Raw genomic sequence first — 23,577 nt, forward strand, 5'->3', positions numbered from 1 at the left:
ATTTTCAGTTTGAAAAAAATTGCATATGTGAACATTTTTCAATGTACATACAAACATTTTTGCACACATAACCATTTTTTTTAAGGACTTCCAATGTTGGGAAAAGTATTTGTTTTTTTTTGTTTTGTTTTAAGATTTTACTTTATTCATTTGACAGAGAGAGGGAGAGAGAGAGCACAAGCAGGGGGAGCAGCAGAGGCAGAGGGAGAAGCAGACTCCCCGCTGAGCAGGGAGCCCAATGCGGGGCTCAATCCCAGGACCCTGAGGTCACGACCTGAGTTGAAGGCAGACGCTTAACCGACTGAGCCACCCAGGCGCCCCAACAGAAATGTATTTGTTCTAGTTAGTTGTTATTGTATAACGGACTGCCAGGAAGTTTAATAGCTTAAGTGGCAAATGTTAGTTTGTTTGCTATGATTTGGGCAGGGCTCAGCTGGGGCAGTGTTCTCTACTCAATGCGGGGTCAGCTGGGGCAGCTCTTCTGAGGCTGGACAACCCACATCCGAGATGGCTCACTCTCCTGCCTGGCAATTTGGTGCTGGCTGTTGGCTGGGGTCCTTACTTTCTCTCAACGTGGGGCCTCCCCATGGGGTTGCCTGGGCTTCCTCTTAATATGGCAGCTGAATCCAAGCAGGTGTATTCCAAGGGGACCAGACGGAAGTCGCAAGTTTTCCTACAACCTAGATTCGCAAGTCCCCAGAGTCACAGAGGACAGCAAGGGTTCAAGGAGAAAGGAATAATAGTTTACCTCTGTAGCAGTCAGGGTTCTCCAGGAAAACAGAGCTAATAGTATCGAGCTCTCTCTATCACCTTTTCATTATCTACCATCTATCTATCCATCCATCTATCTACAACTATCATCTATCTATATATTGTGTATTTATCTTAGGATTTATATGTGATATAAATATTATATATACATTTCTATCTTAAGATTTATTTCTCTTAACATATATATATATCTTAAAATAAAAATATACATACATATATGTATATATAAAGATTTATCTTAAGGCATTGGCTCATGCAACTGGGGGGCTGGCAGGGTTGAAATCTGTAGGCCAGCAGGCCACCAGGCTGAAAACTCACGCAGGAGTGGATGTTGTGGTCTCAGGGCAGAATTTCTTCTCTGGGAAACCTCAATTTTGCTCTTAAGACCTTTCAACGGGCTGCATGAGGCCCATTCACATGGACGGGGTGTGATTTACTCCTTTACTTAAAGTCAACTGATTGTAGGTGTTAACTCCATGTACAAAACACCTTCACAGCAACACCTAATAACTGTTTAGGTAAACAGTGGGTACCGAAGCTTAGGCTAGCTGACACAAAAAACACCCTCTCAAGGGGAGGGCTAGCAAAGAGTTCACTGCTATCTGTAATCTACCGCTTGGGGGCAAATGGTCTCTTTTTAGGACACTGCACTTCCTGAGGCTCCCTTCTCCAAGTCTCCCTTCTGTGGATTGGGTGTTGGTGGTGGTCAGGCTAGTTTCTGAGAGCAATCATCACCCAATAATCAGAGAGGGAGAGAGAGAAGGAAGAGGAGCAGGAGAAGGACTGGGGCAGGAGGAAGGGGAGGGGAAGTGGAAGGAGGAGGGAGGAGGCAAAGGAGGGGGGAGGAGGCGGAGGAGGGGCAGGAGGGGGAGGAAAGGAGAGGAGAAGGGGGGCATGTGGAGGGGCAGGTGGGGGAGGAGGGAGGGTATCAATGAGTACAGTACCTAATAAAATACCCTTGTGGTTGTTCCTAGCTGTTGTGCGCCCTCTGAACTTTTCTTGAGTTTTCCTCCTGGCTTTCTGCCTCCTCCACCAGTTCATTCGGACTTCCGCTGCCTGGGCCGGGAATCTGGCAGATCTGCCAGCTGGTCTTGTGCTCAACACGGCTTCAGGAGCCTGTCAGTTTCAACTTCTTGATTATGTGGAGTGAAACCCCAACACCACTGCTCCCACTGTCCTGTTTGCAGGGGCTCTACCAGCCCTGGTTGTGTCAGCGCGTTTGAGGACAGAAGCAAGAATGAACATGTGTAAGACAAACATGCATGCCCCACCCCGTACTAGGTCTTTACAGTCCTGGCACGGCTTCATGGGGTTGTCCTTATTCATGGCCCACTCCTCCCCATCATTCAGGTTTGTGCTCAAAGGTCACCTCCACAGGGTAGCCCTTCCTGATTGCCCTGTCTGAATATTCCCCCTTGGTCACTTGCTAGCATGTCTCGCTCTGTTAATTTCCTTCATTACTACCACCATATGACTTGGTCTTATTTCCCGTTGGCTTCCCCCATCAGACATGAGCACCACCATCCAGAGACCCATTTGTCTTGTTTATCCCGGTTCCAGGTCCTATCACTGTGCCTGGTACAGAGTGGGCGCTCAAGTATAGTTTGTTGTTGAAGAATGTGCTATCTGGGAGGTGTAAGTCCCCCTCTCCATTTTACCAAGAAGCGCATGAAGCTCAGAGAGGACAAGTGACTTGACCAAGCGAGGCTCAGGGCCGGGCTCTGAACTCTATTGTGCTGAATCCAGAAATGTTCCTTCCCAACGGCCAAGGAAAGGAAAAGTGGGACTCCAGCCACCATGCAGTCCGCATGCTTGCTCTAGAGAGACCCCAGGCTGACTCCTGGGAGGTGTGTCTCCGTGGTGACACAAAAGAAAAACTGCTTATCTGTTTTGTGCACAACTAAGCGCTGCCCCCACCCTGTGCCAATCCTTTTAGTATTTTAGTGGTAAAAGTTACAGCAGCTCAGTGAGGGAGAGAGAAAGAATGTGAGACAAGTAGCAAGTTACAAGGGTGAAGACTCCAATTGTACTTTCTCCAATTCCACTTCCATGTGTGGATTCTTCTGGAACTTTTTCAATACATATGCAAACATGTGCACACACAGACCCCTATGCACATTCGTAAGTTGTATATATAGATGAATCCATCATTTACATATCACTTAGAGTTGTACTTTCTCCTGTCCTCTCTGCCTGTGTCTGATAGAAGGCTTGCAGTCCTCTGTGAGGTTCTATCAAGCCCATTTTACAGATGTGAAGACCGAGGCTCAGAGGGGTGACGGGCCACACCTGGGGCTGGTGACTCATAGAGTGACTGCCACCTCTGGTCTGACCCACACTCCGGATGGGACTGGAAGGGTCCCTGGAGAAGCATCAGCCTCTGCCTCTCAGTGTGTGTCGGCCCTCCCTCCAACACTGGCTGGGCAACATTCCATAAGCCAGGCGCCTGCGATTTGGCAGCTGAGACATTCCTTGTTGGATGAGAAAGGGACGCTCCAGCCTCCTCTGACTCAGAGCAGAAAGTCCCCCTTGGAGGCTTCCTGCCTCCCACGCTGGGTCTCTTACTCCCTTTCTGCCTCCCGTCACCTGATCCAGGAAGTGAGGAGTCCCTGATGGATGGGTTCTGTCCTTCCTTCCATGGCCAGAGGCCAGTGGGGGTTCGAGTTCTTGGATGTGGTGAAGCAATCTTCAATAACCTGCTTCTGGATTGAATATTGGACCAAATTTTGCCACCTGGGCTGGTTCCTTGAAGGACACGTTAGCTGTAATCAGGGTGCAGGTGTCAATGGAATAAGGACACACTCACTTATGCCCACTGTTGGGCATATTACCCCATGACTGTGGGGCCCTTTCAACAACACTTCCCACTCTCTCTCTTCATTCAGGACCCACTCAAAGGCCACCTCCTCCTGGAAGCCCTCACATCGTAATCACTGTCAGATACATTCTTGATCATTTATTCAATCGATCACTGACTGTCTCCCCACTAGATGTGAACCCCTTGACAGCAGGGACGGTGTCCACCATGCTCATTGCTGCATCCCAAGCATCTAGAATACTGCCCAGCACATGGTAGGTGTTCAGTAAACAGCCTGGACAAGGATAGATTTTCCTCCTCATTTGACAAATAAAAAAACTGAGGGACAGACAGGGTAAGTTTCCTAAGGTACCTTGCAGAGCCTGACTCAGGTCTCTTTTTTCTTTCTTTTAAAATTATTTAGGGGCGCCTGGGTGGCTCAGTTGTTAAGCGTCTGCCTTCTGCTCAGGGCGTGATCCCAGCATTCTGGGATCAAGCCCTGCATCAGGCTCCTCGGTTGAGAGCCTGCTTCTTCCTCTCCCACTCCCCATCCTTGTGTTCCCTCTCTCACTGGCTGTCTCTCTGTCTGTCAAATAAATAAATAAAATCTTTAAAAAATATTTTATTTATTTACTTTAGAGAGAGAGAGATGGTGTGTGCATGACTGTGGGGGGAGGGGCAGAGGGAGAGGGAGAAGCAGATTCTCCGCTGAGCAGGGAGCCTGACACAGGGCTTGATCCCGGGACCCTGAGATCATGACCTGAGCTGAAGGCAGATGCTTAAAAGACTATGCCACCCAGGTGCCTGACCTAGGTCTCTTAAAGCAGTACGTCTCAAACTTTGATGTGCATACAAATCTCTGGAGATCTGGCAAAAACATGAATTCTGGTATACCAGTGATCTATCACTGGATAACAGCCCCCAAAACTTACTGGCTTAAAGCAATGACCATTTTATTTTCTCCTGTGACTCTGCACGTTGCCTGGGCTCAGGCAGAAGGGTCTGCACCTCATGATATCATCTGGGGCTGTGGTATCATCTGGAGGCTCAACTGGGATGGGATGTCCAAATGGCTCCTTCACGTGGCTGGCGGTTGATACGCGTGATTTGCTGGGAAAGCAGCTGGGGCTGTTGATCTGAGCTGCACGAGAGGGAGGCCCTTCCATGGGCTTCCTCGCAGCATGGCAGTTGGGGTTGCGTTCCAAGAGCAAATGTCAGCATTGGGCCGCCCTCTATCACCCATAACTGGCATGGCACAACCTCTACCACACCCTATTGGGTACACAGTCCGAGACCAGTCCAGATTCCAGGAGAACGGAGATAAATTCCTCCCCTTACTGGTGACAATGGCAAAAAAAATTACAGCCACCACCTTTGTGTGTCTGTGTTAGAGCCTGAGATTTTGGGTTTCTAGGATGCTGCTGGTAATGCCAGTGCTCATGGGCTGAGGACCCCAATTTGAGGGGTCAGTTCTTAGAGCTCACAGCTACAAAAGTCCCTTTCTTCCCTGAATAGTTAGTGACCACCCACTATGTGCCAGGATTCACCTTCACCTGTGCTGTCCTGTGGAATGACTTTGCTGTATGGCTTAAGGGAGTTAGTGTACCTCCCCGGACCTTTCTTCCTTCCTCTTTCTTCCTGCTCCTCCTCAGACCTATCTGGCCGCAGAGCAGGAGGGGATATCTAGGGCGGTGTACCTCAACTTGCTGAGGGCTTCAAGCAGCCACCTGCGACTGGATCAGGCAGGGCTGGAAGGAATGTATGGGTCAGGGAGAGGAAATGCATTTCCCTAGCACACTGTCATTGCAGGAAAACTGTCTCTTCCAGTTCTCTTGCTCAGCGGGTCCATTCTTCAAACTCATCCTCATCTTGGAGGCTGACATGGGAAGACCTCATTAGGGGTTGAGACCACCTCACAGGGAAATTCAGGACGGGATCTGGATAAGATGTGCCCCCTCTCAGGCCCTCATCTGGCATCCCATTTCCCAGATGGCAAGACTGAGCCCACAGGGGGCTGGCACAGCCCACAGTCACAGCCAGGATGGGGCAGAACTCCACGCAGGGTCTCCCAGCTCTGCTCCCTGTCTGGGCCCCACCCTCTCCTGTACCCCTGCAGCCTTACCTCTTCAGCCCCAGGTGAGGGCTGGACCCCTTACCCCCTAAATCTGATGCAGGTAATCCCCAGCCAGGCCCATTGCTTTGTTCCTGCCCCCAGCAGTCATGTCTCAACCCAGACCCTGGGCTGCTTGGAGGCAGGCCTTGAACTCCTGCCAGGGTGTGCAGTCCAGAGGCTAGAGGCTTCCTGATTGTCTGCTGAGAAATGGTGCAGGCGACCCTCTTGAATCACATGTGGAGGGGAGCCCCAGGTATATTTTGGGAGGAGGTTGGCCTGATCCTGCTCCCATGGCACCTGAACTCTCAAGTTCAAGTGTTTAGCTGCCACACCCCTGCTTTAAAAGGGCAGGGGTGGCTGTTAACATGGGGGCCCAGAGTAACCTTTGCCCATCTCTCAACTCTGCTCCCACCACGCGAGGGAGGCACTGAGCTCTGAGGATCCAGCACCCAGGCCATGTGACCCAGGACTGGTTTCTCTGTGTATCCTGCTTGCTCTGTCCTCAGGTCTTGGGCAGCTGCCAGGTGGGGAGGTGGCAGACAGGCATGCTGCCATTGGCTGACGCAGCCAAGCCCAGCCTCCCCCAGCTCAGAGGTCAGGGGCCAAGGACAAAGACCTGCCCGGAGGAGGGGGGCAGAGCTTGTGTGGAATAAGTGCCTCCGGACAGAAGGTGACCGGCTGGGGCTTGCAGGGCTGAGAGGGTTCCTGCCTGGGGGCGGGAAGGCGGCACTACCCCAGGCAGAAGTGACGCCAGGAATCCGGCTGGCTGGGGGATGGTGGTTTCCTTGTAGCTGGATCTCGTGGCAACCTCCCAGTGATTGAGTTTGGGTGTTTTTTGATAAGTTTCTCTCTGTCTCTTTCTTCTCCTTCCTCCACCCCAATCTCTTCATCTCACTCTGCCTCTTCCTTTGGAATTCCCCGCGTTCACCTCCCCTTTTGGAGCCCGCATTTGCCCAATTCCCAGCACTCACCGTCCCTGCCCCTCCCTGTCCCTGTCCCTCCCATCCTGCGGCCTCTCTCCCTCTGTTTGTGAGCAGTCCAGGGATCTCACCTTTCTGCCCCATTCCTGGGTCTCAGGAGCTCACCCTCTATCCGCTCTGCCCAGGATGTCACAGGTGAGCCTGTCCTGGCTGGGACTGGGGCAGCTGGCAGCCTCCCCATGGCCGCTCCTGCTGCTGGCTGGGGCCACCTGGCTGCTGGCCCGCATCCTGGCCTGGAGCTACAGCTTGTATGACAACTGCAGCCGTCTCCGGTGCTTCCCGCAGCCCCCGAAGCGGAACTGGCTTTGGGGTCACGTGGGCCTGGTGAGTGTGAGTGAGAGGAGGAGTCTGGGGTATCAGGGTGGATGGACTTCCTGAAGGGTCAGGAATGGGGCTCAGGGGTTGGGCTGGGGTCTGGGACAGCAGCGAAGGGCTGCATGAGCCAGGTCCCCCGGTGCCCCCAGTCTCCCCAGGACCAGTATCCAGGGTCCACTCCCTGGCTGGCCCATCTTTGTTGGCCTCAGGCCAGCAGGTGCTCCTGTCTGGGGTTTGGCTTCTGCACAGGAATCAGCTATGACTTCTGCCCTCCCCTCCCCCATGGGGGCACAGCTGGGCTGGAGGAGAGGTGTGGGCTGTCTGTCCTTTTCCTCGCCTTCCTCCTTTTGTAATCTTGCCTTCCACCACCAAGCTATATCAGTGGGCCCCATTGTTCAACTTGGATAAAAGTTGACCACTTCCCCTTTCAGAAGAAATCACTGGCCTTGAACTTAATGGCCAAACTTATTTCACTTATTGCCTCCATTTGGCCAGTCTTCACCTGCTCCAGCCTGGTTCCCACCCCCATCATGCTTCTGTGAGATGACCAGGACCTCATCACCTCCCAAAAGCAATCTGGCCTTGCTGACCATTGACTGGCCCTGAACCTCCTTGTTCTCTGGGTTTTAGCATTCTAGCACATTGCCCTCCACTGGGCTCCTCCTTCACCCTACCTCTCCATGTGGGGAGCCCTCAGGGTTCTAACCTGCTTTCCCTCTTTTCTGGCTCCCAAGGCCATCACCTTACCCTGGGCTCTGACTCCCTAAGTGGGCCATGGTCTCTTTCCACAAGTGAATTACAAGTTCAAGTTCAGGTCTCTTCAGCCCCAGCCTCCCCTCCTTAGGTGGGGTCTCCTAAGCACCTCATTCCACCAAGTCAGAATCTGAACTCAGGCTCGGTCCCCAGTCCTGCCCCACCCTCAGTCTTGTCCACCCTTCCTTTGCCCACTTCCCACACTTTGGGGCCCCTGACCTCCCTCTTTTCTCTCCTGCAGTCCGGTCCTTCAGCACAGCCAGAGGTGCTGCCCCCACAGCCTCTCCTCAATCTGTCCCTTCTCTGCATTCCCCACCACATCCACTGGCATCTTTCTCCAGGAAGCCCTCTCTCCAATTCCTTGGGCTCCTCATTGCCACTCTTGTCCCCTGTCGTCCTTTCTTTCTTGAGTCCTGGAGAGATTTTTCTGAAATTTAGCTTTTGTTAACACCACTATTCGGCTGAAAACCATTCTATAAGACTGCCCATTGTTCTGAACACAGAGACTAAGTGTTGCCAGGCCCACAGCATACCCTAGATACTCCCAAGCTCCTGCTTTCTCTCCTCAATGAGCCAAATCCTTCCTACCTCAGGGACTTTGCTTGTGCTGCTCCTTTGCCAGGAAGGACTTTCCTTCCTGTAGTCACTGGGTTGATCCCTCCTTTTTGTCCCATTTTCAGCCCAAGTGTAACTTCTCCAAGGTTCCCTTGACTTCCCCCCACTAGACCTGGACCTCTGAGTTGGTCCTGCTCAAGCTTAAACAGTTAATTGTCCAGTTTTAGTGTATTATCTCTCTTTCTCACTAGACAGTAGCACTGGGGGACAGCGATGACATCTATAATGCCCAGCTCAGGAGCTGACATACAGTTGACGCTTGATGATGTCATGGTGGAGGCCATGTCCTGGGTTTGGGTGAAATTACTATCACCTATCTAGGTCATCCAATGCCAAAGGAATGGGTGTTCAGCTCCTCCCCTCTCTTCCTGCAGACCAGCTCATTACAGAACAGGATGTCCCAAGATCGTCCTGAAGATTGCCTAAAATTCTGGGTCTTGGGAATTTCTCAGCAACCTCTGGCAGTAGCAGGAATGTTATAAAGTTACTGCAGTTCCTACCTCCCCCTATAAGGGCTTGGCCATGGAAACTGGTCTGGGTCACTCTTTTCTCTGCTAGTCCCTCTTACTATGTGTGTGACCTCAGGCGAGTCACTGTCCCTCTCTGGGCCAAACTCATCAAGTGCCTCAGGGTCCCTGGGGAGCAGGGGGCAGTCAAAAAGGTGAAAAAGCCTTCTGTCCACCTGTCTGGAGCACCTGAGAGTATTTGTCAGCCAGGATGGGGCATTCTGGAGGATGGAGAGGGACTGGAGAGGATGTGTCCCCAAGAGCCAATCCCCCACTTCTCCTTTTGGGGGACATGGCCTTGGTTTCTTCATTTGTAAATGGCATGACTGCTGGGAGAATCCATACGTTCAGGGGAGAGATAGATAGATAGATAGATAGATAGATAGATAGATAGATAGACAGGATGCTCTATGCACAGCCTGGCAGGCAGTAGGGGCTCATAGGTAGGAGCTGCCCTCCTGACTGATGAGCAGAGATCACATCTGTCCCCTGGGATCTGCCAGCGCTGGAAGGTCTGCAGATCCTTCACCATGTGAGGAGAGGGGGCTGTGTGGACTGGTCAGGACGTGACAGGGTGTGGGAATGAGCCCCAGTACAAGTCCTGAGTCCACCTGTTGCCCACAAACCTCAACCATGGGGACCTCGCTGAGGCTGGAACCACTTCCAGGAATCTGGATATTCTGCACTGTAGAGACTGCAGGGGGACCTGCCATGGTTCCTTCTGGGGAGGTGACGGACCCTTTCTTGCTTGTAGCCCCCCCCCCCCGGAGGAGGGCTTGAGGGTCATAACTCAGCTGGTGGTCACCTACCCGCAGGGACTTATGTTCTGCCTGGGCTCTCACCATTTTTTTGCAATCCTGACATTGCCTGATCTGTCACCATGCCACAGGTACCCACCTGGAATATGTGGTGGTGGGCCCTGGAGCAGCATCTGAGGGCCGCAGGCCCCTTCTTACCAAGCTTCTGGGCAGCACCTGTAGATCACAAGGCCCTTCCTGCTCTCGGGTGCCCTTGGTCATTTCTTTCTGCACACTGCTTCGGGATGCTTGGAGAGACTCAGCCCCAGGCTCTGTCCTGGAGGAACCCCAGTCTTGGGCACGTAGAACTAGAGATACCTCTAATTCTGTGTGGTCAGAGTGGATCTGAGGGAGAGAGGGGGCTCCACCCCAAAGCAAGGCCTCTGCTGTTTGGGCAGACTGGAAGACTTCTTGGAGGAAGAGTCATTGGAAGTGGGTCTGGAATGATGGGTATTAATTTTTTTAAGAAAAAAAGATAAAGGGTATAAAATGGAAGGGAATAGCCCACTCAAAGGCCTGGAGGGGACAGAGCGGGCACCTGGATTTGAGCAACAAGTTGTTCAGTGCAGTGAGAGCAATGCTGGTGAGAGGCAGGGAAAAGGTGGAGGGGACAGCAGAGCCAAGCAGCGGCAGGGGGTTTACTCTGAGGGCTCTGGGGAGCCATGGAGGTTGAGATGAGGAGGCACAGACTCAGGGAGTAGAAGAGATGGAGAGAGAAATAGGGGTGAAGAAAGAGAGAGATACAGAGAAAAAGTGAGGGAGAGAGAGAGAGGACATACAGAGAATGTAAAAGAAACATACACGCACACAGATGCAAATACATATCATCTTTCTATCATCTATCCATCCATTTCTCATTTCTCTCCATCTGTCTACCCATCCATCTGTCCATCCATCCATTTTCCATTCATCCATTATCTGTCTGTCTAGCTAGCTAGCTAGCTATCATCTAGCTATCATCATCTGGCTATCTATCAGCTATCTAAAGAAACAGATGAAGAGAGCGAGGGGACAGGAAGAGACTTGCAGATGGATAGATGCACAAAAAGACAAGCAGACCAACAGAAGGAAGCTGACTTAGTGAGACATAGAAGTGCAGACGAATAATGCAGGCAGAAGGGGGGAGTGGGGGAGGGGGCGTGAAGGGTGGAGGGTTGCAGCGGGCAGTTGTGAGCTTCTGGGGTCTCCTGCCTGACCTGGCCTCATACCGCCCACCCTCCCCCGGCCCTGCCATTCCCAGGTGAAGAGCAATGAGGAAGGCTTGCGGATGATAGAGGACCTGGGCCACTGCTTCCGTGACGTTCACCTCTGGTGGATTGGACCCTTCTACCCTGTACTGCGGCTGGTCCACCCTACTTTTGTTGCCCCCCTGCTCCAGGCCCCAGGTATCTCTCCCAGGAGCCCCAACCTAGCCACTCCCCTGCCCCTGCTCCCAGTCCTTCCCACCCCTGGACAGACCAGGTTGAGCAGGGAAATGGGTAATGTTGACAGACACCTGCCATTAACCTGCTGGATGACTCTGGACAGGTCCCTGTCACTCTCTGGTTGCCAGTCCCTTTCAGTTTTGAGTGGTAGAAACTCAACACTGTTAGTCTAAGTAAAGAAAGTGAATCTGTTGACTGAAAAGCTGAGAGAATGTTGTCTTCAGGCATGGTTGACATGGTTGGATCTTCAAACAGTGCCATTGGGAATCTGTCTTCATCTTGTAGTTCTGTGTTCCTCTCTGACAGCTTTACTCTCATGCTGATAAAGAGGAGTCCAAGAAGCTCAGCCCCCATGGAAATGTGAGTTCATTCTCTGCACACCCCCCAAAAGTTGCAGGATTCGTTTAAATTGGCCTGGCCTGGATCACAGGAATCAATTCTTCATCTAGTCACTGAGACTTTTTTGCTGAGGCTTAGGGTCATATGCTCAGCTCTGGAACAGAGGATGGGGTGGCATGTCCACCCTCCTAACTACTTGGATTGAGAGTGGAGAAGGAATGAGATGCTAGTTCCAGAAGGGGACGGATGCTGGGCATCCACCAGCATCCCTCCTAGGTGCGCATTTCCTGGGTGAGGAAATCAAGGCTCAGGAAGGCATAATAACTTCTGAAGGCCACATAGTATGCTGAAGCTTCCCTCTTTTGTTGTTCTTGGCTGCTGTAGCTGCCTCTTCTGGGAGGGACTCTAAGCTGGAAAGGGATTTGGGGTGTGAAGATGGCCAGAGTATTGTGGGGGAATAGCTCCCAGACCTCAGATTGGTCCACTGTGTCTGGTTGGCCCTAGGGGGCTGGTCTAGAGGCATAAGGGAGCAGTGACAGCTCTTGGTGGTGGGTGGCAGCATCCTTTGGTCTCTTTAAGGACGTAGGAACCCCTTACCTAAACACTTAATGAGTATGAGGTGGAAGGGGATACTGAAGAAAGCTAGGTCATGCCTGAGCCATGTCTGGGACATTGGGACCTTCAAGTCCTGTCTGGGACCGTCTGTGGGACACACTGAGGTTGTGTCAAGTTGTCTTTGGGTCCATGTCAGAGCATGTTGTGTCCTGTCAATGTGTGTTATGCACATTGTTTCATGTTAGGACATGTTAACACATGGTGGGGCCATGTCAGAAGTCCCAAGAGATGTCAGGGGGCTCTGGGACAGATCAGGTGTCCTAAGTTCCTGTAAAGGCATTTTGTGGAGTGCTGATTTGTGTTTAGGTGTTTTGAACATGTTGGAGCAGGTAGGAGCCATGTCAAGGCATGTTGGGGTGTATTGTGGCATGTTAGGGTGCATCAAAGTGCATGGGGGTGTGTCTGCAGGCTCTGCCTTTGTTCTGCTATGTGCTGCAGCCTGGTCTGGTCCCCCCTTACCTTCCCACTCCTTTCTGTTTCCTCTGCCCTTTTTCCCATTCTTGCTATGCTGGGCTTGGAGGGGGTATGCAGATCCCTGGTTGGGATCCTCCACTTCCCAACCAAAAGCTCCTCCCCACCTCCTCTCCATGGCCCCTGATGGTCTATCTCTTGTGTCAGCCACCATCGTACCCAAGGATATGTTTTTCTACAACTTCCTGAAGCCCTGGCTGGGTAAGTAACTGTGGGTGGAAAGGGGGTTGGGGACATCCTTGGAGTCTCAGGGGAAGGACTGCCCTTGTCCATTCCTTGTGACTGCCTCTACTAGGGGATGGACTCCTGCTGAGTGCTGGTGACAAATGGAGTCACCACCGCCGCTTGCTGACACCTGCCTTCCACTTTGAAATCTTGAAACCCTATGTGAAGGTTTTCAACAAAAGTGCAGGCATCATGCATGTGAGTTCCTTAAATCCAGGGTCCCAGCTGGAGCCTTGGGAAAAGGGGAGTAGCCTCAGACACACATGATATGGAGTCCTGGCTTTGCTGGATAGCTTTAGGGCCATTCCTTTTCCTTTCCAAGCCTCAGTTTCCCCATCTGTAAAATGGAGGGGGGGAATAAGCCCTTCTTAAAGGGTGATCAAGATGATGTAATGGAATCATGATCTTGGTACATAGTAGGTGCTCAAAAGGTCTTAGTTTCTTGGGGCACCTGGGTGGTACAGCGGTTAAGCGTCTGCCTTCGGCTCAGGGCGTGATCCCGCGATCTGGGATCGAGCCCCACATCAGGCTCCTCCGCTATGAGCCTGCTTCTTCCTCTCCCACTCCCCCTGCTTGTGTTCCCTCTCTCGCTGGCTGTCTCTATCTCTGTCGAATAAATAAATTAAAAAAAAATCTTAAAAAAAAAAAGGTTTTAGTTTCTAGTCTGCCTCACTGAAATTATAAAATTCAAGACACTAATGATGAAGATTGTTTGGTAGCTCTTTCTGCATAGCACTCCACCTTAAAACTCACTGGGTTGAAAGAATGAGTGTTTGTTTTTGCTCCCAAGATGAGAGTCAGTAGAGTAGTTCTTATCTTGGCTGGAATCACTCACATGTCTGTGGTTATGGGTGGGTTTGGGAGACAGCTCTGCTCGTCCAGGCTCAGCTCTGCTGCATGTTTGGGGCACTGGTCGAGGATGGCCTTGGTGAAACAATTGACTCCTGCATTTGTCCCTCATCCTCCAGTAGGCTAGCCTGGGCTTGATCACATGGTGGAGGCTCCAAGAGAATGAAGAGAAACATGCAGTACCCCTTGAAGCCTAATTTCAGAACAGGCAACTATGACCTTCACCTTCTTCTGTTGGCCAAAGCAAGTCCCACATCCAGCTCAAGGGCTGGAGAAAGAGGTTCTACTTCCTGTTGGAAGACCTGCAAAACCTCATTGTAAAGGGTGAAGGTATAGGGAGGGACAAAGGAATGGGGACATTTTTGCAGCAGTCACCTACACTATGATAATGATGAAATTGAGGATGATAGCTAACAGTTATTCAGTACTTGCTGTATACCAGAGATGATGCAGCAGGTCTATTGCATATGTTGTCTAATTTAATTTTCACAACCATATGAGGTAGAGATGATTATTATTTCCCCATTACAGGTGATGAAATTGAGGCTCAGAGAGGTTAGAGAGCTTGCCCATGTTCACACAGCTAGCAAGTGAGCTAATAAGTGGAGCTGGGATTCCAACCTGGTTTGTCTGACACCAAAGCAAGTCATCTTAACTGTTACTGAAGTTTTGACAGGTAGAGCCCAGTGAGCTTTGACAGGAGGCAGGCAATGAGTTGACAAAGAGCACACAGAGTATAGGAGGCAGAGCCAGAATTTGAACTCAGGTCTCCTGACTCCCAGCCACAGGGTCTTTTTTTTTTTTTAATGGGGTGTTAATAGTAACAGTTTCCACTCCCACCCAAGCCTTGGTCCTTCCTGGAGATGGGTACCTGGGATGGAGGATCAGGAGGCTGGGTCTGGGGGAGTCCATCTTGGTGGTTGGGGCTGAGGAGGAGCTCAGGAGAGGCAGGTCCCAGCCCCAGATTTGCCCCTTTCTCTGTCCAGGCCAAGTGGCAGTGCCTGGCCTTGGAAGGCAGCGCCCATCTAGACATGTTTGAGCACATCAGCCTCATGACCCTGGACAGTCTGCAGAAATGCGTCTTCAGTTTTGACAGCAATTGCCAGGAGTGAGTCTCTGCCCAGGGCATGGGAACATGAGCCATGGACCCAAGGGAGTAGGTGGGGGAGGGAAGTCTGACCAGGGCAATCAGAAGGGATTTCCTGGAGGAGATAGATCAGAGCAAGACATTGAAGGGAAAGGAAGGGAAAGAGAAAGCAATCCTTTCAGGTGGGTAGAAATATTTGATAAAGGCCAGGGGGCTATGATGAGCAAAGCATGTGTGACAGTGAGGAGCCACCTTGGGAATGAGGTTGGAGGGGTTGGCAGGGACTATATCTTAAGGACATTCAAAATCCAGGCAAAAGCATAGGAACTTTATCCTGAGGTTTCCAGGGAGGCATGGAAGGAGTTTGAATAGATGAGGGTCATGGTCAAAGCTGTTTTTGGACATCTGACTCTAGAGAAGACCAGCTGTCGTATAGACACAGAATTCAAGGAGACCATGGAGAGGAGGCGGCTTGAATTTGGTAGAGAAAATGGGGACAGATTTGGGAGAAACTAAGGAAGAATGGGCAGGGCCAGATATTGTGTAGGAAAGAGAGGAGAAGAGCATGATGCCTAAGCTCTGCCCTGGGGTCTGGGACATGAGGCCATTCATAAAGGTGGATGTAGAGGGAGAAGCATGCCTGGCCTTTATCCAAAACAGTGGATAAAGGCCAAGGGGCTATGATGAGCAAAGGATGTGCCACAGTGCTTCTGTGTTTCTGGTGGGAAGGTGCTCCTAGGGTTTCATGTGGGTTAAGAAGCTGTTTGTTAAGGTTCTTTCTGGCCTGGCCCTACAGGAGTCCCAGTGAATATATTGCTGCCATCTTGGAACTCAGTTCCCTCGTGGTGAAACGGCAGGAGCAGATCTTCCTGCACATGGACTTCCTGTACAATCTCACCCCCAATGGACGGCGCTTCCACAAGGCCTGCAACCTGGTGCACAACTTCACAGATGCTGTCATCCAGGAGCGGCGCCGTGCCCTCATTAGTGGGGGTTCCCATGACTTCCTCAAGGCCAAGGCGAAGGCCAAGACTATGGACTTCATTGATGTGCTCCTGCTGGCCAAGGTGGGCTTCCCTGGGATCAGAATTCAAGAGATAGAAAGGACCTTGACTTCAAATGTCACATGGAAGAAGCTGGACTTGATCTGCAGGGTACTGGGGAACCATGGAAGGTGCTTGAGGAAGGGAGAGATGGGTCAGTGATATGTCTTAGACATGACTCTGAAGAAGGCTGCCTGGAAGGGATAAATAAGAGGCTGGAGACCAGGGAGGAGACCTGTGGGGTGGGCCCTAGAGATGACGAGGAACAGATCCTACTTTGATAATGGACCCTGAGGGACTGTTTCAGATTAGACCCAGACACCCTCAGAGCTGGTGTGATTCAAGAGGTCTTGCCCTTTCTCCAGGATGAAGATGGAAAACGGTTGTCAGACGAGGACATCCGAGCTGAGGCTGACACCTTCATGTTTGAGGGTGAGCATCCCAGTGTGGGACTGTGGGGGGGGGGCAGGGGTCTGGCAGGGGTCTGTCCAACCCCGAGAACTTGGTAAGTGGGCCCTGGACCACCCCATTCCACCCCATCCTCCCTCTCCTCCCTGAGGGCCTTATTTAAAGGCGCTGTCCACCCTCTGGTGCTGAATAAGGCCAGAGCCCCAAGTCTGTCTGGCTGCTTCTCAGGCCATGACACCACAGCCAGTGGCCTTTCCTGGGTCCTGTACAACCTTGCAAAGCACCCAGAATACCAGGAGCGCTGCCGGCAGGAGGTGCAAGAGCTCCTGAGGGACCGTGAGCCTCAAGAGATTGAATGGTGAGTGCAGGTCATCATGGTTTTTTCCTGAACCTCTCTCATTGGCTTTGTTCCCCAACTGGGGAGGGGAAAGAACTTTTTTTTTTTAAATTCTGTCATTATTGTTTCCTGGGAATAGGAGCAGAACCTAGAGACAGGCTGGTAGCCAGCCTGGAGAGCAGGGAAAGCTTGCAGGCTTATGCAACAGAAAGAGCTGAGTGTCCACATTTATTGCCCTGCTTACTTGCTATGTGACTTTAATAAAATCAGTTCCCTTTTCTGAATACCACTTTTCTCCTCTGTAAATGGGGGTGGGGCAGGGAATCTCTCCTCCACAGGGCTGCTTGGAGAACTGTGACAATGTGTTTAGAACAGATGCCATCCAGCATGTGTTGGATGAACTTTCCCTCCCTTGCTTTTCTGTCTGAAGTTGCACATTTTTCCCAAAGATCCTTACTCCCCTTAATTTTTGCTCTTATATCTAATTCCCACCTAACAATCTATTGCAGGAGTCACAAGAGGTTTTTGGGGTGAAAAAAATTACCCATCTCTTTGTTCAGTAAACATGTCCACACTGCCCGCCCTCTCCCAACTCCACGTCCAGTCCCATTCGAGTTTTACCTGGGCAAGGCTGGGGCAGATAGGAAAGAAGGTGGGTGAGGGTGGGTAGTGAAGCAGCAAATATGAATTCGCCACTCTAGTTTTGGGTAGTGGACTGTGCTCTGGGGATACCTTGTGCAAAGGCCAGAATGAGGGCATGCAGGAGTGAGTCTGGCATGTTTGGGAGGAGGTAATTGTGGCTGGATCTTCATTAAATTTACAGTGTAAAGAATCAGAGGGGCTCCTAGTGAAGCTAGAGCTGGTAATGGAAGTCGTCCTGGGAATATGTTGGAAACCATGTGAAGACTTTCCAAAAGTGTCTGTTCAAGTCTTCTGGGAAGCCAATATTGGATAAAAGATAAAAGTGGGTAAGGATGCTGCCATTAGGGGAGTCTTCCATTGGGCAGAAAATGGTCAAGAAGTAGGGGCCCACCATGCCCTGTCATTGGCTGGGAGCCACCTAAGCCATTGGCTTGACTTGAATGCTGTCACAGAGCCCAGAGACCCTATAACTGGAGGCTGTTAGCCAACTGCACTTCTTGCATCTGGACAGCAAGTTCTTTTTTGAAGGGAGAGTCATGACTAACATAGGGCGATAGGGAGCCATGGGAGATGTTTGTGCAGAGGAGAGAAAAGTCAGATATTCTTATTAAAAATATCTGTAGCTACAGGGGCAAACTGGAGGTGATGAACTGGAGCCTGGAGGCCCTTGGGACAGATTTGGGGCCAAGGGCTGAAGGATTTTGCTCAGTTTTCTTTCTACAACTGAAAGTATACACAAAGCATTCAGGCATACACATTGACAGTATTAACTTCAAGATCTTTTCATTTTTTTCCAAGATACAAATTTTGGGAAATTAATTTGAATTACAAAATCAATAATGGGAAGAAGACTTTTTATTTTTCTTACACAAAATGAAACACTATGGAGAAGATTTGTTGCCCCCCGACACCCACCCCAAGCCTAATAAATCCCCTGTCTCCTGAGGGATCTCTAGGGACATTAATTTGTCATATGTCCTTTCAGACTTTTCTGAAATTCTTATAGTTATATATTTATATTTACATAATTATTATAGTTTAATAGAAATACATGCCCACATGTTTGGTCCCTTGTTCTTTTCACTCAATATTGTTTCTTACAGCTCCTTTCTGAGCTATATAGCATTGCATAATTTATTCAGCTCACCCTTCTGCTGGGCACATTTATGTGAAGGTTTGTAGTTATGACAGATATTGCCGAACTGCCTTTCAGCTTCTCTGTACTGATTTACTCTGCAGTGTATGTTAGGACTAGTGATCCCTAGTTCCTCCTTTTTGATAGCTGTATAATATTCCATCACATGGATGTACCATGATTTATCTAAACATCCCTCTGTCGATGGACATTTGTAGTTTGGGAGTGTTTGCTGTAATAAACATGAGGTAGCAAACATCCATGTACACTGATTTTTGCTCACGTGTCTGGATGTCTCTCCAGAACAAATTTCTAGAAGTGGTGTTCCTGAATCAAAGACCATTTTAGTTTTCACAATTTAATAGCTCTTGGCAAATCCACTCCTACAAAAGGGTTTTCAGAGTGCCAATTTCCTCTCATCCTCACTGGCAGTGTGTGTTATGAAACTTTAAAACTTCTGCCAACCTGATAAGTGAATATAATACTTTGTGATTCTAATGAACATCACTTTAAGTATGGGTAAAACTGAGCACTATTTTCACATGTTTATGAACCATGCATATTTCTTTTTCTGTGAAGCATCAGTTTGCATAATTTTTCCTTTTTACTTCGAGTTTTTTTGTTTTTTTTCTTATTGATTTATAAGGACTCTTTAAATATAAAGAGAATTAGTTTCTTTTCTGTTATGCAAAAATTCTTTCCCAGGATGTCTTTTAACTTTATTTTAGTTTTCATTCATTTCTTTGTAGTCATATTTATTAGCTTTTCTTATAGCTTTTTTTTTTTCTTTTTTAATGCTTGGAAAAGCCCTTCACACTCTAATGCTAAACTGTGAAACTTGTTTGTTTTCTTCTAATGGATTTATTTATTAAAAAATGTTATTTAACTTTAATTTTACTTAATATTTTTATTATTTCTTATATTTAATCCTTTTTCCATATGAAATCCATGCTGGTGTAAGTGCTGAAGCAGAAATCTGTTTTCTTTCCTCCAAATGGCTAATTATTTTAACATAATTTGATACATATTTTGTATTTGTCTTAGAATTTTAAATAATAGCAGCTTTACGATAAACTGAATTTGTTCATATATTAGGGTTTATTTCTGGACTCCATTCTGTTCTATCTATATATTCATACATAAGCACTAAGCAGTCTTCATTATCATATTAAAAACACATTTTCATACTTGATAAGTTTGGTCCTATCTTATTACTTTGCATTTACATTTTTTCTTGCATTTCTATTTTTTTCATTTGAACTCTATGATTAGATTGGGTAGTTTGAAAACTACTCTTGACATTTTTAATTAGCTAGTGCTTTGGGTGTCATCCTTGCCAAGGATAAAGTTAAACGTGGCCCTCAATTCATGACTAATTATCATCATTTTTTCTGTGCAATACTTACTTATTCCCATTCATTCCAATTCTCCATCTCCAGCCCTCCACCAATATGATTCTAGAGCATTCAATCCTTTTATTTGCATAATTCTTTGTTTTGGGTGTATGTATTTTAAAAGTCACAGGCACATGTTATATCACAGATCTCCTGCTGGTTCTTACCTTTCTCAGAAACATAGCACTATGATTTTATTAGACATTCATGCTTCTCTGTTACATTTTGGTTATTGCTTTGAACTGTCATACAGAACTTCCCTCTCTAGTCCCTTAGAGCTGAATACCCAGGAGGCTTCCATCTCATTACTGCAATGAACATGTTAGTGTGCATGTATCTACCTGTCTGAGAATTTCTCTGGGTTCTACGCCCAAGAGCCAGCTTGCTAGGTCATGAAACACACATTGCCTTTCCTTGACCACACTGAGGCCTTCTAGAGTGTCCATACCTTCACTTTCAGCACATGGGGTCTCCCTACCCCTACACCTCAGCTACTTAATCCTTACCATTACCGACCATGTTAATTCTCCCCTCAAATAGATGTGAAGTAGTATCTCATTACTAGATAATTTCCATTTCTCTCATAACCAGTGACTTTGGGCTTCTCTTCATGTTTTAAATCTCTGAGTTTGAGCTCCCATGAATTCCTAGATCGTGTCCTTTGTCTACTTATCTCTTGAGTCCCTGTCATCTCTCTTGTTGATTTGCAGGAATTTCTTGTATATTCAAGATATTGTTCTAGATCCATGTATTTATTGCAGATCATCTTCTGCAAATCTCTCATCTGAATGTTAATTTGGTCCATGGTTCCACAGTGTCTTTTGTTAAACAGAAATCCTTAATTCTGTGCATATTTTTCTTTTTTTGTCTTCCAGTTTATGTTTTGGGAATTTTAAGAATTCCTTTCTACTCACAGGTCGCAAAGATGTCTTCTATGTTATATCTTCTTTTAACTTTATGGTTTTACCTTTCAAGTATAAGAGAAGACTCCATCTTGATGTGGAGTGCATGCTAATCCAGTTCTTTCTGTTTCCGCATCATCGGTTGTCTCAACCATCCATTGTCCAGGGGTTGTGGGGCCTCCTTTACCAGATGTTACGTTTTTACCTATTCATGTGCCTGTCTCTGAGCTCTCTATCCTGTGCCATGGGTCTGTTTTCCTGTTCTTGCAACAGTGACATGCTGTTTTTATTTTATTTTATTTTATTTTATTTTATTTTATTTTATTTTATTTTATTATTTATTACCACACTTTTATAATAGGTCTTAATATTTGGTGGATGAACTCTCTTTCTTCGATCTTTTATTTTTAAATTGACATAGCTCTTGAACTTTATTTTTTCAAATTGAATAAGATTACTGAGTTCCAAAAAAAAAAAAAACCCCAAAAAACCAAAACTAGATTTTTACTGGATTGCCTTGAATATATCAATTAACTTACAAAGAATCCACACCTTTATAATATTAGGTCATCCCACCTTAGAGTGCAGGTCTTATTTGTTCAAATAACCTGTTAAGTCCAGTATAGAGATTTTTTTTTTCCTTTTCAGCTAATTGTATACCTTAAAAAACTTTCTTATGCAAATGTATTAACACTTTTAAGGATACCCTGTGAATGTTGTGCTTTGCTCAGAAGTGCTTCTAAAAATACTAGGCTAAATTTCCTTCTGTTGACTTTTGTGATTTTGATTTTCTAATGCTTAAATCTTTGGCCCATCTGGAATTTATTTTGTTATAGAAGTGAGGGTCGGAGCAAGGTGGAGAGAGGATCTCCAGGGGCAGTAAGAGGGCTAGGGGAGTCTTTGATTCAATCCCTGGATAATTGTTGGGGGGCTTGCTTAGGGACGACCTGGCCCAGTTGCCCTTCCTGACCATGTGCATCAAGGAGAGTCTGCGGCTGCACCCCCCGGTTACAGTCATTGCCCGCCGCTGTACCCAGGACGTCGGGCTCCCTGATGGCCGCGTCATCCCCAAAGGTGTCTACAGCATCAGGGGGAGGAGGGTGGTGGTCCCATCAGCTGAGACCTCATCCTGACTGTTTCTCTTCTCCCTCATAGGGAACATCTGTGTCATCAGCATCTTTGGGATTCATCACAACCCCTCTATCTGGCCGGACCCTGAGGTGCTGTCCTTCCCTTTTCTCCATCCCATGACCCGACGAGGGGTGGGGTCCTGAACAGGGAAGTCACCCACATCTGTCTTTTCTAGGGTTGTCTGGGTATCTTGAGAAACCCCAACCAGTAGCCCTGCCTCTTTCCACCCCCAGGTGTACAATCCCTTCCGCTTCAACCCAGAAAACCCCCAGAAGAGGTCTCCCCTGGCTTTTATTCCCTTCTCTGTGGGCCCCAGGTGAGCGCAGTGGGCATCTGAGGTGGGAATGGGGCGGTGGGAGCAGGGGTCTGGGACTAAAATCCCAGACATGGCTGTGGGGGCGGGAAAGGGGGGAAATTGAGGATGGCTCTCCTCTCCCCTCCTCCAGAGGTTAGAGGTAAGGGTCTGGGAAATAGGGGTTGGGTCCCCTCTCCAACAAGGGGTCTGCCGTGTGGGCAGAGCCCCTTCCCCCTGTCTGCTGGCCTGATGAGTTCAGGGCTGGGGTCTGAGCCAAGCTCAGGGGATAGGCAAGCCCATATGGGGGTCTCAGGCGTGGTTAGTCCCCTTCTGGATCCCTGCGGGCCGGGCTGGGGGTCTGGGGTCTGGGGCCTGGTTCTGGGCGCGACGGGATGTGCTGGGGTTCCTGGCTAGTCAGAGCCCCCACTCCCGCCCGCAGAAACTGCATTGGGCAGACGTTCGCCATGACAGAGATGAAGGTTGTCCTGGCGCTCACGCTGCTGCGCTTCCGGGTGCTGCCAGATGAGGAGGAGCCGCGCAGGAAGCCGGAGCTCATCCTGCGCGCGGAGGGCGGGCTTTGGCTGCGCGTGGAGCCGCTGAGCGCGGGCCCCCAGTAACCAGCCAGCTCCTGGCTTGGGATCTACCCAGACCCTACACGCCTCGCTTTGCACAATCCCAGGAATGAAACCGTGCCATCTCCTCCGCCCGAGCCTCATCGAGAGCCAGCAGGGGGAGCTTGGGACCAAAGGGAACGCAGGGTGGGCGAGGCAGAGTGGAGAGGAGGCTGGTATCTGAGCCCAAGACCCTGACAGCCTTTCCAGCTGACCGCAGGCCCCCATGTTGAGTGCTGGTTTTCCCAGAGCCCAATAAGGGAGTTTATCCTGTAGACAATAGGGAGTCATGGGAGGTGTTTGAGCAAGGGAGAGACCAGGGTTAAGGACCGACTTAAGGGGCATGTTTGAGGCTCTGGGTCACAGAGGAGAAGCCATGGTGGAACAGCAATCTGATCACCCTGACCTCTGTTCCTATCTAATATACCCCAACTTTTCTTACCACAGAATCCTTTGTTATGTTTCTATAGTTACTATGTTTACTTCAGCATAACAAATATAGATACTTTATCCTGTGTGTCTGATCATTGCAATCACTGTATCTGTTATACAGTCTGTTGTTTTGCTGGTTTTCATTGGTGGGGTTGTTGTTCTTGTGTGTCTGGTTATCTTTGCCTGAGTATTGGGTATGATATTTGAAATAACATTTGTAGAAGCTGAAGAAGGTAGCTTTCTCTAAGGAGGAAGTCATGGAGCTTTGCTGATTTAGGATTATGTTAAATGAAGTTCAAGGCTTGTGGTGCCCAAGATCAGGAAGGCACTTTAAAGGTTTTATTTTATTTATTTGACAGAGAGAGACAGAGAGAGAGGGAACACAAGCAAGGGGAGTGTGAGAGGAAGAAGCAGTTTCCAGCCGAACAGGGAGCCTGACATGGGGCTCGATCCCAGAACCCTGGGATCATGACCTGAGCAGAAGGCAAACGCTTAATGGCTGAGCCACCCAGGCGCCCCAAGGAAGGCACTTTAAATTCTAGCTGAGATCACACTTGCAGGCTCCTCCACTCCTCTCACCAAAAAGGGCA

The 23,577-nt window shown here is 48.9% G+C and overlaps 1 protein-coding gene across 2 annotated transcripts; it reads left to right on the forward strand.

The window, feature by feature from the left end:
* The first annotated feature begins 6,265 nt into the window (after positions 1-6,265).
* On the forward strand, positions 6,266-23,072 carry LOC113248719 (cytochrome P450 4F6-like). 2 transcript variants are annotated; one of them, XM_048227033.2, is made up of 13 exons: positions 6,266-6,351; positions 6,787-6,985; positions 10,888-11,032; positions 12,644-12,697; positions 12,792-12,919; positions 14,557-14,678; positions 15,454-15,724; positions 16,066-16,132; positions 16,337-16,466; positions 21,459-21,592; positions 21,674-21,738; positions 21,883-21,965; positions 22,384-23,072. In XM_048227033.2, the coding sequence occupies exons 2-13, from the start codon at positions 6,788-6,790 to the stop codon at positions 22,559-22,561; spliced, it is 1,575 nt and encodes a 524-aa protein (XP_048082990.1). In that variant the 5' UTR covers positions 6,266-6,351; position 6,787; the 3' UTR covers positions 22,562-23,072. The 2 variants fall into 2 exon arrangements, with proteins under 2 accessions (XP_048082990.1, XP_026346107.2); XM_026490322.3 differs by having other exon boundaries at positions 6,309-6,985.
* Positions 23,073-23,577: the final 505 nt, after the last annotated feature.

Source organism: Ursus arctos, unplaced genomic scaffold, assembly GCF_023065955.2.
Source record: "Ursus arctos isolate Adak ecotype North America unplaced genomic scaffold, UrsArc2.0 scaffold_14, whole genome shotgun sequence".
Lineage (NCBI taxonomy): Eukaryota > Metazoa > Chordata > Mammalia > Carnivora > Ursidae > Ursus > Ursus arctos.

Excerpts from the sequence above, each read along its gene's own strand:
- LOC113248719 (XM_048227033.2), top strand. The coding sequence starts at position 6,788 with ATGTCACAGGTGAGCCTGTCCTGGCTGGGACTGGGGCAGCTGGCAGCC. Across the intron at positions 12,698-12,791 it reads CTTCCTGAAGCCCTGGCTGG|GGGATGGACTCCTGCTGAGT; the intron begins GTAAGTAACTGT and ends TGCCTCTACTAG. Across the intron at positions 16,467-21,458 it reads GAGCCTCAAGAGATTGAATG|GGACGACCTGGCCCAGTTGC; the intron begins GTGAGTGCAGGT and ends GGGCTTGCTTAG.